The 16,981-nt window shown below is 39.5% G+C and overlaps 1 protein-coding gene across 1 annotated transcript in view; it reads left to right on the top strand.

Moving 5' to 3' along the window:
• Window positions 1-360: 360 nt before the first annotated feature.
• The window catches only part of lrrc75a (leucine rich repeat containing 75A), a gene marked incomplete at its 3' end in the record, with an annotated part of 30,414 nt that continues 13,793 nt past the window's right edge, over window positions 361-16,981 (top strand). Inside the window, exons 1-2 of the mRNA XM_080731115.1 lie at window positions 361-465; window positions 10,632-10,760. Of these exons, the coding sequence (XP_080587241.1) occupies window positions 388-465; window positions 10,632-10,760 (207 nt within the window). The 5' untranslated portion in view covers window positions 361-387. The remainder of the gene's footprint in view (window positions 466-10,631; window positions 10,761-16,981) is intronic.

Below are 16,981 nucleotides of genomic sequence, written 5' to 3' on the forward strand. Positions count from 1 at the left end.
CAGCTGAGCTGTCAATCAACATGAGCCACGCCCACACACTGGACCCTGGCCTGATCCACAGCAGGATTTTACTTTGAAATTCCCTGATCCACTCCAAGCTTTTACTTTGAAATGCCCTGATCCACTCCAGGCTTTTACTTTGAAATGCCCTGATCCACTCTAGCAGATTTTACTCTGAAAGGACCTGATCCGGCCCCCAGGACCTTTACTCTGAAATGCACTGATTAACCAATGGGGGCCAAGCAGACCAAAGGGCAGCACGAGGCCAGCGGCGGCGTCGCAGGTTCGAGTCCCGGTCATGGCTGGAAGCGGGCGTCTCAGAGGGGGGAGGGGCTGGCCTCGCTGCTGAAGACGGCCCCGCCCCCTCCCTACCAGAGACGAATCAGCATGATCCAGGAAATGATGATGATGGCCAAACAAGGAAAACAGGATGAGGCCACAGAGATGTTGAAGACGCTGAGACAGGTAACTCCATATACGGTCATGTCTGAGTCATCATAGTGAACGCTATATATGGTCATGTCTGAGTCTTAGTGAACTCCATATACGGTCATGTCTGAGTCATCATAGTGAACGCTATATATGGTCATGTCTGAGTCTTAGTGAACTCCATATACGGTCATGTCTGAGTCATCATATTGAACGCTATATATGGTCATGTCTGAGTCTTAGTGAACTCCATATACGGTCATGTCTGAGTCATCATAGTGAACGCTATATATGGTCATGTCTGAGTCTTAGTGAACTCCATATACGGTCATGTCTGAGTCATCATAGTGAACGCTATATATGGTCATGTCTGAGTCTTAGTGAACTCCATATATGGTCATGTCTGAGCCTCCATATATGGTCATATAGTATGAGTATAGAATTCCATATATGGTCATGTGTGAGTCATAGTGATCTTTACAAACCCATTGTAAAGAAAAGGTTCATTTGGATAGGAATTAGACACGCCCCTTTCCTGTACAAACCCATTGGATCAGACACGCCCCTTTCCTTTACAAACCCATTGGATAGGAATCAGACACGCCCCTTTCCCGTACAAACCAAGCCCCCAGAACCCTGGGGGCGCCGTGAAACCAAATGGACATGTTGGCCGTTTTGAGGTACTGCAGTTGGGTCTACTCACATGAACGCGCGTCTAGGCTTCTTTGTATTGACGCGCGTTCATACCGGAAGGGCTGGTTCATGAAGCGCGTCCATGAACACAAACTATGACGCAAAACGCGTCACAGTAGACCCACTACGTCACGGTTTTACTAGCCGGAAGGAGGGGTGAAAACGCCTCATGCGCTGGGTGAGCAACTCAATGCAAGTGGACGGGCGGGGATATCTGTGTCCTCTCTATTCTTATTATAACTCTATGGTACAAACCCATTGGATAGGAATTAGACACGCCCCTTTCCTGTACAAACCCATTGGATAGGAATCAGACACGCCCCTTTCCTGTACAAACCCATTGGATAGGAATCAGACACGCCCCTTTCCTGTACAAACCCATTGGATAGGAATAGGCTATATGCATATACGCCATTTTGTTCTACTTCCGGGTGTCTTTCGACTTCCTTCACAGGTGTTACCGATGATACTAATGAAGGGTCCGTTCCATTCTACTCAAACAGAGTCAGGGTGCTGCTATTGTGCATGTTGGCTCACTGGAAACTCTGCTACACCTCTGGTGTCCTTTAGTGGGTTCCAAATGTCCCCATACAGGTGTGTAACTCTGAGAGTGTACAAATGGAAGCAAATGGACCCGCATAGAGCCTATTAGACATATATATATATATATATATATATAAAATACAATAAATTAAAACATGAAAAAAAGGGTCTTCTAGTCGTAGACTAGTCTAGGAGGATTGCATTGAAATGTGTTCTGCGGGGGGGGGGGGGGGGGGGGGGGGGGGGGCGTTGCCACTGTGAACAGCCAATCAAGAAAGGTAGGCGTCGTCCACAGTAGTGGGTGCACCAATAGGAAACCTTCTACCGGGAGGTGGGAGGTTCCTGGATCCTGTAGGTTCGTTGCAATAAAAAATAAACCCAATCTACGTTGAATCACCCCATCCAATCATATCACCCCATTCAAATCACCTTATTCAAATCTAGGCGGTATTGCGTTATGAGGAAAAGTGCTTAGAAAATGAATTTCGTTCCCACGTCTGGGCACTACTCATTCAATGCATTTTTTCATAGACAATACCCTTGTGGACTTTGGGTTAAAAGTTCTCCGCACGAAACCTGCACGACTTTTGTCACCAGCCAGAATTGTATATAAAAGTGAATAGCAAAAAAACGAAACTCTTGTGCTGCTGTTTTTGCTTGTAAAATGTACTATATTGATTTTGGCAACACAAAATCTTTCTCAAATGTCATAAATACATCTACTTAACATCTGAAACAAGTATTTGTGCCTTAGTATTCTCATATATGAATTTAGATCATGAAATATAGCAAATCTGTTGAAGAAAACGCCTCAATGTATGTGATTTGCACTCAGCAAAATGAAACATACACATAGTAGATTTAGCTAAAAGCTTATGTCTCATACATAACACATCTCACAGCCAACTGTGTAATGAAAGGTACCTTGGCCAGAAATGGATGAAAATCAATCAAACTGCTATCACACCCCCCTAAATTGGAAAAAATCCCAAAATGGACAAGACTATAATAAATGCACAAAAGGTCATGTCAGGTATAAAATATGTATTTAAGTACCACAGAGTGTCCCAACATCTGTCATAGTGTAGGCTACATCAAGACACCCCCCAACCAAAACAAAAACGCATACAAATGTTGGCTGCATAAGTAAACGTAAGGCTGTGCTCTGACAAAATACAGCAAATGCTAAGCTTTTTCCTCCCACATGTATGTATTGCATTTAAATGTGATAAAAGCAAATCTTGAAATAAAACGAGTATTTAGCAAATTTTACATGCTGACATGGTGTGTATATTACTCATCCCTATCACTTTCATCCAGGGGTCATCAATATGTCTGTACTACGGACAAAATGTGTCAGTGGCTGAATTTATATCTTATAATGTCTTTGATCATAAGACCCAATTACTGAATTCGAAGTCGACAGGTTTTCTTCAGAATATCTATGGACATTGTGACATTTTGGCATATTAGGAGTCCAACCAGTACTAGTACGCCTTAACTCTGAGATTGTACAAATGGAACCAAATGGTTCTCAGAGTTACACACATGTTATGGTAATGCAGGGCTTGCTCTTCTATGTGTTTCTGGTATATATTATTGTCCACTCATTTAGTAAGTCTGTGGCAAAAAAGATATTTCGACATAAATCTCCACCAAAAGCCAGCATGGTGATGAATGACCCTTGCTTATTCAGAGTCATCATCCCATAAAGCTTGTTTCTTTTGAAACATTCTCACAGTTCTGGCAATCCGTTTCCGACCTGTTCTGGCACTGAAATATATCAGTACAAGACAGTCTTGCAGCCATACTGTACAGGTTTGCTTGTCTTCAACTATAGTGAACAACATGCAAAACACTTGACTGTGGAATAAGCACACTGTCCTGTAGATATGTTAAGCAAGGGTGATGTGGTCACTGTAGATGGGTTAGTATCCACTGCTGACATGGTGTGGGTTGGAGGGGTGGAGGTGGAGCATAGACTTGAGCTCTGCAGAGACAGGGCTGAGTGTATATGCCATCCAGACCGCTTGCTTCCTTGGCATCAGCATTGTATGTCTGTTCCAGTAGCATGTCAAAAGAAACACTACTGTTGTGGCTGCCATCTGCTCGTCAGCCAACAATACACCTGCCATCAGTGCTACATGTACCTCTGAAGCTGTTTCCAGTAATTTCTTCATCTAAGGCAAATACAAAGGTAAGGATTGCTGCCCGTACTTGTAGTGGCCTACTGAAGTGAGGTAGGGTAGCATTCTTGCTGATTCACAGAGATGTCCTGTCCAGTCACCTTCCCCCTCATAGTAGATAAACCTTTGGAGAATATCTGACATCTCCAGGAAGTTTGCCCAGAGGACTGCAGTTGATTGCCCATTGAATGATTCCTGAAAAGCAGCAGCTGATCTCCTAAGACTGCTATCTCTTGATGCCTTGTCATTTCTAACTTCTGCCAGTTATCTCTTTTTCAAACAGGACTTTGACGGCATGTAAAGTTTGGTAGTATTATGTCTTTTCAACAAACATCTTCTTGACAGTTCCTTCTCGACAAAGACTTGCTGCAACAAGCAGATCATCTGCCCCTGCCATCCCTGATAATCTTGCAAATAGCCTTCATGTTCAGTAGTAGTGAGCTTGGTGGAAGCCTCCCAGCAACAGGACTACATTGCCAATCTCATCTTGGTGTTGCCTGATCTCCAGTGATAATGGTGTACTTATGTAGTGAAGAGTCGTTTCATCTCTTTTCTGAGGACAGAAGGATCAGTTGTCGATGCTGGGATGAGTGGAAGGTAGCCAATAATGCTAGCCTGTGGGTGAAGGTTTACGCAGAATGCTGAAAAGCCAGGTAAACCTGGAATTCAGCAACTGTGATGTTGGAAGCTATTCTACCTACAGTAGGTGCCACACAAGTAAAAGGTCTTCAGCCAGGCTATCTGATGAAGTCTCTAGAATCTCCAACTTCCCAGTGCTCAGGAGACCTGGACTTCTGTATGTCTTTGCTTGCTGACAAGAAACACTTGGGAGTAGGTGGTTCAGCAATGTGATGAATTAAAAATGTCATCTCCAAGATACATTTAGCTGTATGTATGTTTTCTCTGATTTTTCTCCACAATCATCCCCACAACTCTTGATAGAATCTGAGGTAAAACTGACCAAATGTGTTCATATTGCTTTTGTCATAACAGCCAGCTGTCACTGTAAAAGTCATAGTAAAGCTCATTTTCGGGTGGCGTCTATCTTGGAAATATGTAAATTATAGATCCAGACACACCCAATCATAAGATAAGTATTCCATTGAGTTTCTCTTGATGTGAAACCATGAAATAGACACCAAGTTTACTTGTCATTATAACAAAATTACAGTCACTGACAATCACTTACATTGAAGCGTTTCCTTCAACAAATTTACTACATTACATGATCTAAATATGCATATGAGTATACTAAGGCACCAATACTTGTTTCAGATGTTAGGTAGATGTATTTATGACATTTGAGAAAGATTTTGTGTTGCCAAAATCAATATAGCAAATTTTACAAGCAAAAACAGCAGCACAAGATTTTCATTTTTTTGTTATTCCCATTAAATACATTTCTTGCTGGTGACAAAGATTGTGCAAGTGACACACAGAGAACTTTTTGTTTCTTACTTAGTATCAATAGATCTTTCTAATGAAGCAAAGTTTATGTAGTGCCCATGGGGCGGGAACGAAACCGAACGATACCAGCCACGCAATACAGCCTAATCACCACATTCTAATCACCACATTCAAATCACCACATTCTAATCACCACATTCTAATCACCACATTCTAATCACCACATTCTAATCACCCCATCCAATCATATCACCACATTCTAATCACCACATTCTAATCACCACATTCTAATCACCCCATTCAAATCACCCCATCCAATCATTCCCCCATTCTAATCATAATACATGTTGGAAATATCACCCCATTCATATCACCCCATCCAATCATATCACCCCATTCATATCACCCCATCCAATCATATCACCCCATTCTAATCACCTTATTCAAATCACCCCATCCAATCATATCACCCCATTCAAATCACCCCATCCAATCATATCACCCCATTCAAATCACCCCATCCAATCATAATACATGTTGGAAATATCACCCCATCCAATCATAATACATGTTGGGAATAGGAATCTTATAATGAAGGGTCAACGATTTCAATTAATGTTGTTTGTGTGGTGGTGTGTGTAGTGGTTTGTGTGTGTGGTTGTTTGTGTGGTGGTTTGTGTGGTGGTGTGTGTGTGTGGGGGTTTGTGTGGTGGTCAGCTGGAAAGGACCTCTGGGAAGTCAGATTGAGTGACTCTTGGTGGTGCATTTGGCTGCAAGATCGCCACCATAGATTACACTATCATGTTGTCCTAGACTACTGCATGTATGTTAGGGTGTATGTAACCAAATATACATAAAGCTCACCTTATTGTGTCAGCATAGCCTGGTTCCAGCACATAGCCCCACCCACTCTCAGAGAATTGTGTTCATAATAAGTGATTTCTGGAGCCGAAATGACAGCTCCTCCAATTAGCGCAGGGGGTGGAGGTGGGTTTAACAAATAACCAGTCCGTGCCGTCAAAGTCCCTCCCCTCCAGAAATGGCTCAAACAGGACACAAAGTCAGACTCAAGCTTCAGCTGAGTCTGAAATCAGGCTAGTGTCAGCCAGCAGTGCTACCGAGTATCGACAGTCGTTAATGCATTAATCCCGACATTAGCATAATAAACTGCCGTCTGTGATTGTGGAGCAGCAGTTAATCTGAGTTCCCAGAATAAGCAGCAGTCGAACACGATGGAAAGATGAGGTGAAAATAGCCTGCATCAAGTCTCGGCAGGAGTTAGTGTCTTAATGTAAGGCTACATCAAAACACCACCAAAGTCTCATGAATCAGGCATCCAGTAGGATGAGGAGGATATGACTTTACTGGTTGAGTTGTTTTACAGATCTATGATAGCATACATGGGCAACTGGCGGCCCGGGGGCCACATGCGGCCCCCACTTTCACTTAATGCGGCCCTCTGGTTAATACCGGAATACTGATGATATATTATTGATTTCAGCTGTTACAATTCTTAGTAGCTATATTACTAGTAGTAGTATTAAAATGTATGTTTTTATGTCCAACATATTTGTATTTAGGTTCATAAAGTTAACATGAGTATATAACTAAATGCGTTTGAAATTAAATCAAAGCTCTGCGATGCGCTTTGAGCTTGTAGATCTGCTATTTTTGCTTCTTTTGAATGAGATACTAGAACGTGTGGAGGGGGGAAGGGGGAGGGGGGAGCAGGATGCGTTGCAGGGCAGGCTGTGTTCTCGGCTGCAGTGAATGGGCCGGTTATGCTGCGCATGCGTTAATTGCGTTAAATATTTTAGCGCAATTAATCCCAAAAATTAATTACCGACGATGTAACGCGATAATTTTGACACCTATAATTATAATGTAATATATTATAATGTAATATATTGTAATGTAATGTATTGTATTGTAATCTAATTACAGGATCTAGGCATGGAGTCCACCTCATTGGATGATGTTCTCTCTCTATTATAATGTAATATATTATAATGTAATATATTGTAATGTAATATATTATAATGTAATATATTATAATGTAATATATTGTAATTAATGTAATATATTGTAATGTGATGTATTATATTGTAATCTAATTACAGGATCTGGGCATGGAGTCCACCTCATTGGATGACGTTCTTTATCTATTATAATGTAATATATTATAATGTAATATATTATAATGTAATATATTATAATGTAATATATTGTAATGTAATATATTGTAATGTAATATATTGTAATGTAATATATTGTAATGTAATATATTATAATGTAATACATTATAATGTAATATATCATAATGTAATATATTATAATATAATATATTATAATGTAATATATGTGTCCCAGCACCCCCAGCAGCTAGTCATCTCGGGGACTGTCATTATTCCCTGTAGCCAAAATGATTTTTTTTTTTTTTTTTGCTCTTTTTTTTTTATGCCACAACAGCATCTCATAATATCTAGGCTACATTTCACTTAAACGCCAGAGCTTAACTCTGCATGTAAATAAGACTTTTTTTAATTAATGTGAGAGATCGGTACATAATTCTGTTAGTCCTCCCAGTTTATATTAGCTAAAATGCTAACTAGCCAGCCTTTGTTAGCCGTTTGTAGCCAAATGCGGTAATATCGGGACTCCATTACTTAGCGAAGCAACCCACAGTATTTATCCCATTAATTTAATGCCACGTGTGTTCCAAATGAACAATTATTAACCACGTAATGTATGATTTTGTGTATTATTATTTATTATTCTTCCGCCGTTCTTGACTTCCGCTGTTTCTTCTTCTACGCTGGTGAAATGATCCTGGAGCGGCCTGGAGACGTCTGTGACGTATGCTCCGGTGCGGAAGCTTCCTTTGTCACTGAGTTAGCTTAGCATTGAATAGATCAGTGTCGTCCTAAACTATCTAATTCTAACGTTCAGGGTGTTTGTTTTTTTGGACAATAAATTGACAGCCAAGAAAACATGGATGGAATGCAATCGTTCACTCGCCGTCGGAAAGTTGACTTTAGAGTAGACTATTCTGGTTGACTGGCTATGAGTGGCTAACGGCTAACGCTAGCTAGCGTTAGCTAGCGCTAGCTGCAGCGCTAGCTGCAGGCTATAAACAAATAAAACGTGACCCAACTCTATTGTTGCTCTCTTCTACAAGCTCACAACGCGAGGCGGTTAAGCCTGTAGATTGTGTTTTATTATCAGGTCAAATAATCCTTCTGGCTGAAGTTACACAAACACTGATTATGCTACATTTAGCACAGTTAGCCCTGTTGCACACGTAATAGGTTCACTTCAACCTCGTGTTGAGCAGTTAATCCTATTTGCTACGTACGTCTACAAAAACCTTCATATTTCAAAGATAACGTGCTTACTGAAGTCTCACAGATGTCACAGTATGGTACGCTCAAGCAGAATTACCCGTATCTTTCGTATTGTTTAATAAACTGCATTTTAATCCGATCAGATGCCATTTTCTGTTGTTTTTCAGCCATGCGACCCCATCGGTTGCGAGGTGTACTGCACTTAGATACATTAATACCTTTTTAAGGAAACGACGACCGATCGGATTAAAATGCTCCTCATTAAATAATACGATCATTACGGGACATTCTGCTGGAGCGTACCCTATGGTGACATCTGTGAGCCTTCACTAAGCAATTTATCTTTGTAATCTGACCGTTTGTGTAGACGTATGTAGCAAATTGGTTAAACTGCTTCACGGTTGGCGCACTGTAGCGTCTTTACATTTAGCCCAATAATGCTTGAGATGCTGTTGTGGCATTATCTTTTTAGAGAGCAATAACTAAAGTTTAAAACATACATAAACCACTTTAGCCCTATGTTATACCAAGGCTATTTGAAAATAGACGATCTACAAGCTCACAACGCATTGCGGTGCGACGCGTTGTGAGCTTGTAGATCTGCTATTTTCAAACATTTTGTACTTTTACTTTTGGTACTTTAAGTACATTTGGATACCAATACTTTTGTACTTTTACTCAAGTACATTTTTTATTCTGGACTTTTACTTGTAACAGAGTGATTCTACATTGCAGAATTGATACTTTACTTTATTATAAAATGTTGGTACTTTTTCCACCACTGTGTAAACGTTTGTGTTCTCATGCCAATAAAGCTTCTTTGAATTGAAGATTGAATTGAAGATTGCTCCCCATGTGGCGGAGTCAGGTCATTGCAGGTTAGAAATTTATTTAAAACTTGAATATCTCAAAAGTACTATTTCAGCATGGCATCATTCTATAAGCCATATCTTCAAAACTGTTGGGTCAATCTCCACAACCAATATATCATTTTGTAGCTATGATCCCCAGCTTTCAAATGAAATGAAAAAATGAAAATGAAAAAAATTGCAATGACTGGCTCCTGGGGAGATTGGGACACATATTATAATGTAATATATTATAATGTAATCTGATTACAGGATCTGGGCATGGAGTCCACCTCATTGGATGATGTTCTTTATCTATTATAATGTAATATATTATAATGTAATATATTATAATGTAATATATTACAGGATCTGGGCATGGAGTCCACCTCATTGGACGATGTTCTTTATCTATTATAATGTAATATATTATAATGTAATATATAATGTAATCTAATTACAGGACTTAGGCATGGAGTCCACCTCATTGGATGATGTTCTCTATCTATTATAATGTAATATATTATAATGTAATATTATAATGTAATATATAATGTAATCTGATTACAGGACTTAGGCATGGAGTCCACCTCATTGGATGATGTTCTTTATCTATTATAATGTAATATATTGTAATGTAATCTATTACAGGACTTAGGCATGGAGTCCACCTCATTGGATGATGTTCTGTATCTATTATAATGTAATATATTATAATGTAATATATTATAATGTAATATATAATGTAATCTATTACAGGACTTAGGCATGGAGTCCACCTCATTGGATGATGTTCTTTATCTATTATAATGTAATATATTATAATGTAATATATTATAATGTAATATATAATGTAATCTGATTACAGGACTTAGGCATGGAGTCCACCTCATTGGATGATGTTCTTTATCATCTATATGTAATATATTATAATGTAATATATAATGTAATCTATTACAGGACTTAGGCATGGAGTCCACCTCATTGGACGATGTTCTTTATCTATTATAATGTAATATATTATAATGTAATATATTATAATGTAATATATTATAATGTAATATAGTATAATGTAATCTGATTACAGGATCTGGGCATGGAGTCCACCTCATTGGACGATGTTCTTTATCTATTATAATGTAATATATTATAATGTAATATATAATGTAATCTAATTACAGGATCTAGGTATGGAGTCCACCTCATTGGATGATGTTCTTTATCGCTACGCGTCCTTCAGGAATCTGGTGGATCCCATCACTCATGATCTGTTGATCAGCCTGGCTCGATACGTGCACTGTCCCAAGACGGTAACACACACACACACACACACACACACACACACACACACACACACACACACACACACACACACGATACGTGCACTGTCCCAAGACGGTAACACACACACACACACACACACACACACACACACACACACACACACACACACACACACACACACACGATACGTGCACTGTCCCAAGACGGTAACACACACACACACACACACACACACACACACACACACACACACACACACACACACACACACACAGTGTGTCATGGCTCCCACAGTGATAATCCTGAGTCGTGTCTCTAAGGTTTGATCATGTGATCAACTTCCTGTTAGCAGACTGTCTGATAATCACTGTCTATTCACTATTCACTATCTAATCACTATTCACTATCTATTCACTATTCACTATCTAATCACTATTCACTATCTATTCACTATTCACTATCTAATCACTATTCACTGTCTATTCACTATTCACTGTCTATTCACTATTCACTATCTAATCACTATTCACTATCTAATCACTATTCACTATCTAATCACTATTCACTGTCTATTCACTATTCACTATCTAATCACTATTCACTATCTAATCACTATTCACTATCTAATCACTATTCACTATCTAATCACTATTCACTATCTAATCACTATTCTGTAGAAAGCAGGGAATCCACTGGAACCAAATGGACCCTTCAGACCAGGGGTCTTCAACAGGGGGTCCGGGACCCCTAGGGGGTCCTCCAAATCTTTGTGTGACAGAAGCTTATTTTTCCCTCCTTTTTTATATGAACAACTTGAACCCTAGCTTCCATATTCTTTATATTAACAACTTGAACCCTAGCGTCCATATTCAGAGAACTTTAGTAAGAAATAGCAGATCTACAAGCTCAGGGTTAGCGTTCTCTATAGTTTATAAAGCTTGGCTAAATAGGAAGTCATAAGAATGAGTTGTCAATGCCCCTGGTGGATGAATGTGTTAACCCTTGCAATACACACAATACAGTACAAACATTACTCTATTACAATACACACGATACAGTACAAACATTACTCTATTACAATACACACAATACAGTACAAACATTACTCTATTACAATACACACAATACAGTACAAACATTACTCTATTACAATACACACAATACATGCAGTACAAACATTACTCTATTACAATAAACACAATACATGCAGTACAAACATTACTCTATTACAATACACACAATACAGTACAAACATTACTCTATTACAATACACACGATACAGTACAAACATTACTCTATTACAATACACACAATACAGTACAAACATTACTATATTACAATACACACAATACAGTACAAACATTACTCTATTACAATACACACAATACAGTACAAACATTACTCTATTACAATACACACAATACATGCAGTACAAACATTACTCTATTACAATACACACAATACAGTACAAACATTACTCTATTACAATACACACAATACAGTACAAACATTACTCTATTACAATACACACAATACAGTACAAACATTACTCTATTACAATACACACAATACAGTACAAACATTACTCTATTACAATACACACAATACATGCAGTACAAACATTACTCTATTACAATACACACGATACAGTACAAACATTACTCTATTACAATACACACAATACAGTACAAACATTACTATATTACAATACACACGATACAGTACAAACATTACTCTATTACAATACACACAATACAGTACAAACATTACTCTATTACAATACACACAATACAGTACAAACATTACTATATTACAATACACACGATACAGTACAAACATTACTCTATTACAATACACACAATACAGTACAAACATTACTCTATTACAATACACACAATACAGTACAAACATTACTCTATTACAATACACCAGTTTAATGTTGTCGTCTAAGACTAAGACTAAAAGATTACAAGATGTTTATATTTTGTCAATAAGACTAGACTATACTAAAACTGTTTCAGAAGACTAAGACAAAGACTGATATTTGTGTTATTCAAAAGACTAAGACTAACTCTAAGTCTAAGACTAATGGTTGTAAAAACTAACACTGGTATGTACAGTAAACTAACACTGGTATGTACAGTAAACTAACACTGGTATGTACAGTAATTGTGCAATGAAATGAAAGCCAAACACATGTTTTATGTTTGGTTTAGTTTGACCAAAAGGCAGTAGAAGAGCATGACTTGTTTAGAATGATGAGGTTGTATTACAATACTCAGAATACATGCAGTACCAACATTACTCAACCATTACTCTGTTACAACCCATTCACTGGATGAATTATACTCTATTACAACCCATTGACTGAATACATGCAGTACAAACATGACTCTATTACAACCCATTCACTGAATACATGCAGTACAAACATTACTCTGTTACAACCCATTGACAGGATGCATTATACTCTGTTACAACCCATTCACTGAATACATGCAGTACAAACATGACTCTATTACAACCCATTCACTGAATACATGCAGTACAAACATGACTCTATTACAACCCATTCACTGAATACATGCAGTACAAACATGACACTATTACAACCCATTGACTGAATACATGCAGTACAAACATGACTCTATTACAACCCAATTCACTGAATACATGCAGTACAAACATGACTCTATTACAACCCATTGACTGAATACATGCAGTACAAACATGACTCTATTACAACCCATTCACTGAATACATGCAGTACAAACATGACTCTATTACAACCCATTCACTGAATACATGCAGTACAAACATTACTCTGTTACAACCCATTCACTGGATGAATTATACTCTATTACAACCCATTCACAGGATGAATTATACTCTATTACAACCCATTGACAGGATGCATTATACTCTGTTACAACCCATTCACTGAATACATGCAGTACAAACATTACTCTGTTACAACCCATTGACAGGATGCATTATACTCTGTTACAACCCATTCACAGGATGAATTATACTCTATTACAACCCATTCACAGGATGAATTATACTCTATTACAAACCATTCACAGGATGAATTATACTCTATTACAACCCATTCACAGGATGAATTATACTCTATTACAAACCATTCACAGGATGAATTATACTCTATTACAACCCATTCACAGGATGAATTATAGATGAAGGAGACGATGACGGGCAAGCAGAAGCAGGAAGAGTAAAGATAGAATCTTTAAAGATATTAAAAGAGGTCATGGATGGAAGGGAGCTGGGAAGATTGTTGCAATCATTGTTGCTTTATGTTTAAAAGCATGTCGACCTTCTTTACTGATTTTGGTGGAGAATGAAATTACTGTCTCTCTGCATTCTATGATCCTATAGTTTACTGAGACGCTACGCTGTCTCTCTGCGTTCTATGATACTATAGTTTACTGAGACGCTACGCTGTCTCTCTGCGTTCTATGATACTATAGTTTACTGAGACGCTACGCTGTCTCTCTGCGTTCTATGATCCTCTAGTTTACTGAGACGCTACGCTGTCTCTCTGCGTTCTATGATCCTATAGTTTACTGAGACGCTACGCTGTCTCTCTGCGTTCTATGATCCTATAGTTTACTGAGACGCTACGCTGTCTCTCTGCGTTCTATGATACTATAGTTTACTGAGACGCTACGCTGTCTCTCTGCGTTCTATGATACTATAGTTTACTGAGACGCTACGCTGTCTCTCTGCGTTCTATGATCCTATAGTTTACTGAGACGCTACGCTGTCTCTCTGCGTTCTATGATCCTCTAGTTTACTGAGACGCTACGCTGTCTCTCTGCGTTCTATGATCCTCTAGTTTACTGAGACGCTACGCTGTCTCTCTGCGTTCTATGATACTATAGTTTACTGAGACGCTACGCTGTCTCTCTGCATTCTATGATCCTATAGTTTACTGAGACGCTACGCTGTCTCTCTGCGTTCTATGATCCTATAGTTTACTGAGACGCTACGCTGTCTCTCTGCGTTCTATGATCCTCTAGTTTACTGAGACGCTACGCTGTCTCTCTGCGTTCTATGATACTATAGTTTACTGAGACGCTACGCTGTCTCTCTGCGTTCTATGATCCTCTAGTTTACTGAGACGCTACGCTGTCTCTCTGCGTTCTATGATACTATAGTTTACTGAGACGCTACGCTGTCTCTCTGCATTCTATGATCCTATAGTTTACTGAGACGCTACGCTGTCTCTCTGCGTTCTATGATCCTCTAGTTTACTGAGACGCTACGCTGTCTCTCTGCGTTCTATGATACTATAGTTTACTGAGACGCTACGCTGTCTCTCTGCGTTCTATGATCCTATAGTTTACTGAGACGCTACGCTGTCTCTCTGCGTTCTATGATACTATAGTTTACTGAGACGCTACGCTGTCTCTCTGCGTTCTATGATACTATAGTTTACTGAGACGCTACGCTGTCTCTCTGCGTTCTATGATACTATAGTTTACTGAGACGCTACGCTGTCTCTCTGCGTTCTATGATCCTATAGTTTACTGAGACGCTACGCTGTCTCTCTGCGTTCTATGATACTATAGTTTACTGAGACGCTACGCTGTCTCTCTGCATTCTATGATCCTATAGTTTACTGAGACGCTACGCTGTCTCTCTGCGTTCTATGATCCTCTAGTTTACTGAGACGCTACGCTGTCTCTCTGCGTTCTATGATCCTCTAGTTTACTGAGACGCTACGCTGTCTCTCTGCGTTCTATGATCCTATAGTTTACTGAGACGCTACGCTGTCTCTCTGCGTTCTATGATCCTATAGTTTACTGAGACGCTACGCTGTCTCTCTGCATTCTATGATCCTATAGTTTACTGAGACGCTACGCTGTCTCTCTGCGTTCTATGATCCTCTAGTTTACTGAGACGCTACGCTGTCTCTCTGCGTTCTATGATCCTATAGTTTACTGAGACGCTACGCTGTCTCTCTGCGTTCTATGATCCTATAGTTTACTGAGACGCTACGCTGTCTCTCTGCGTTCTATGATCCTATAGTTTACTGAGACGCTACGCTGTCTCTCTGCGTTCTATGATCCTCTAGTTTACTGAGACGCTACGCTGTCTCTCTGCGTTCTATGATACTATAGTTTACTGAGACGCTACGCTGTCTCTCTGCGTTCTATGATACTATAGTTTACTGAGACGCTACGCTGTCTCTCTGCGTTCTATGATACTATAGTTTACTGAGACGCTACGCTGTCTCTCTGCGTTCTATGATCCTATAGTTTACTGAGACGCTACGCTGTCTCTCTGCGTTCTATGATCCTATAGTTTACTGAGACGCTACGCTGTCTCTCTGCGTTCTATGATACTATAGTTTACTGAGACGCTACGCTGTCTCTCTGCGTTCTATGATACTATAGTTTACTGAGACGCTACGCTGTCTCTCTGCGTTCTACGATCCTATAGTTTACTGAGACGCTACGCTGTCTCTCTGCGTTCTATGATACTATAGTTTACTGAGACGCTACGCTGTCTCTCTGCGTTCTACGATCCTATAGTTTACTGAGACGCTACGCTGTCTCTCTGCGTTCTATGATCCTCTAGTTTACTGAGACGCTACGCTGTCTCTCTGCGTTCTATGATACTATAGTTTACTGAGACGCTACGCTGTCTCTCTGCGTTCTATGATACTATAGTTTACTGAGACGCTACGCTGTCTCTCTGCGTTCTATGATCCTATAGTTTACTGAGACGCTACGCTGTCTCTCTGCGTTCTATGATCCTATAGTTTACTGAGACGCTACGCTGTCTCTCTGCGTTCTATGATCCTATAGTTTACTGAGACGCTACGCTGTCTCTCTGCGTTCTATGATCCTCTAGTTTACTGAGACGCTACGCTGTCTCTCTGCGTTCTATGATACTATAGTTTACTGAGACGCTACGCTGTCTCTCTGCGTTCTATGATACTATAGTTTACTGAGACGCTACGCTGTCTCTCTGCGTTCTATGATACTATAGTTTACTGAGACGCTACGCTGTCTCTCTGCGTTCTATGATCCTATAGTTTACTGAGACGCTACGCTGTCTCTCTGCGTTCTATGATCCTATAGTTTACTGAGACGCTACGCTGTCTCTCTGCGTTCTATGATCCTATAGTTTACTGAGACGCTACGCTGTCTCTCTGCGTTCTATGATCCTATAGTTTACTGAGACGCTACGCTGTCTCTCTGCGTTCTATGATCCT

The sequence above is a fragment of the Nannobrachium achirus genome, assembly GCF_963921795.1.
Source record: "Nannobrachium achirus genome assembly, chromosome: 8".
Taxonomy (NCBI): domain Eukaryota; kingdom Metazoa; phylum Chordata; class Actinopteri; order Myctophiformes; family Myctophidae; genus Nannobrachium; species Nannobrachium achirus.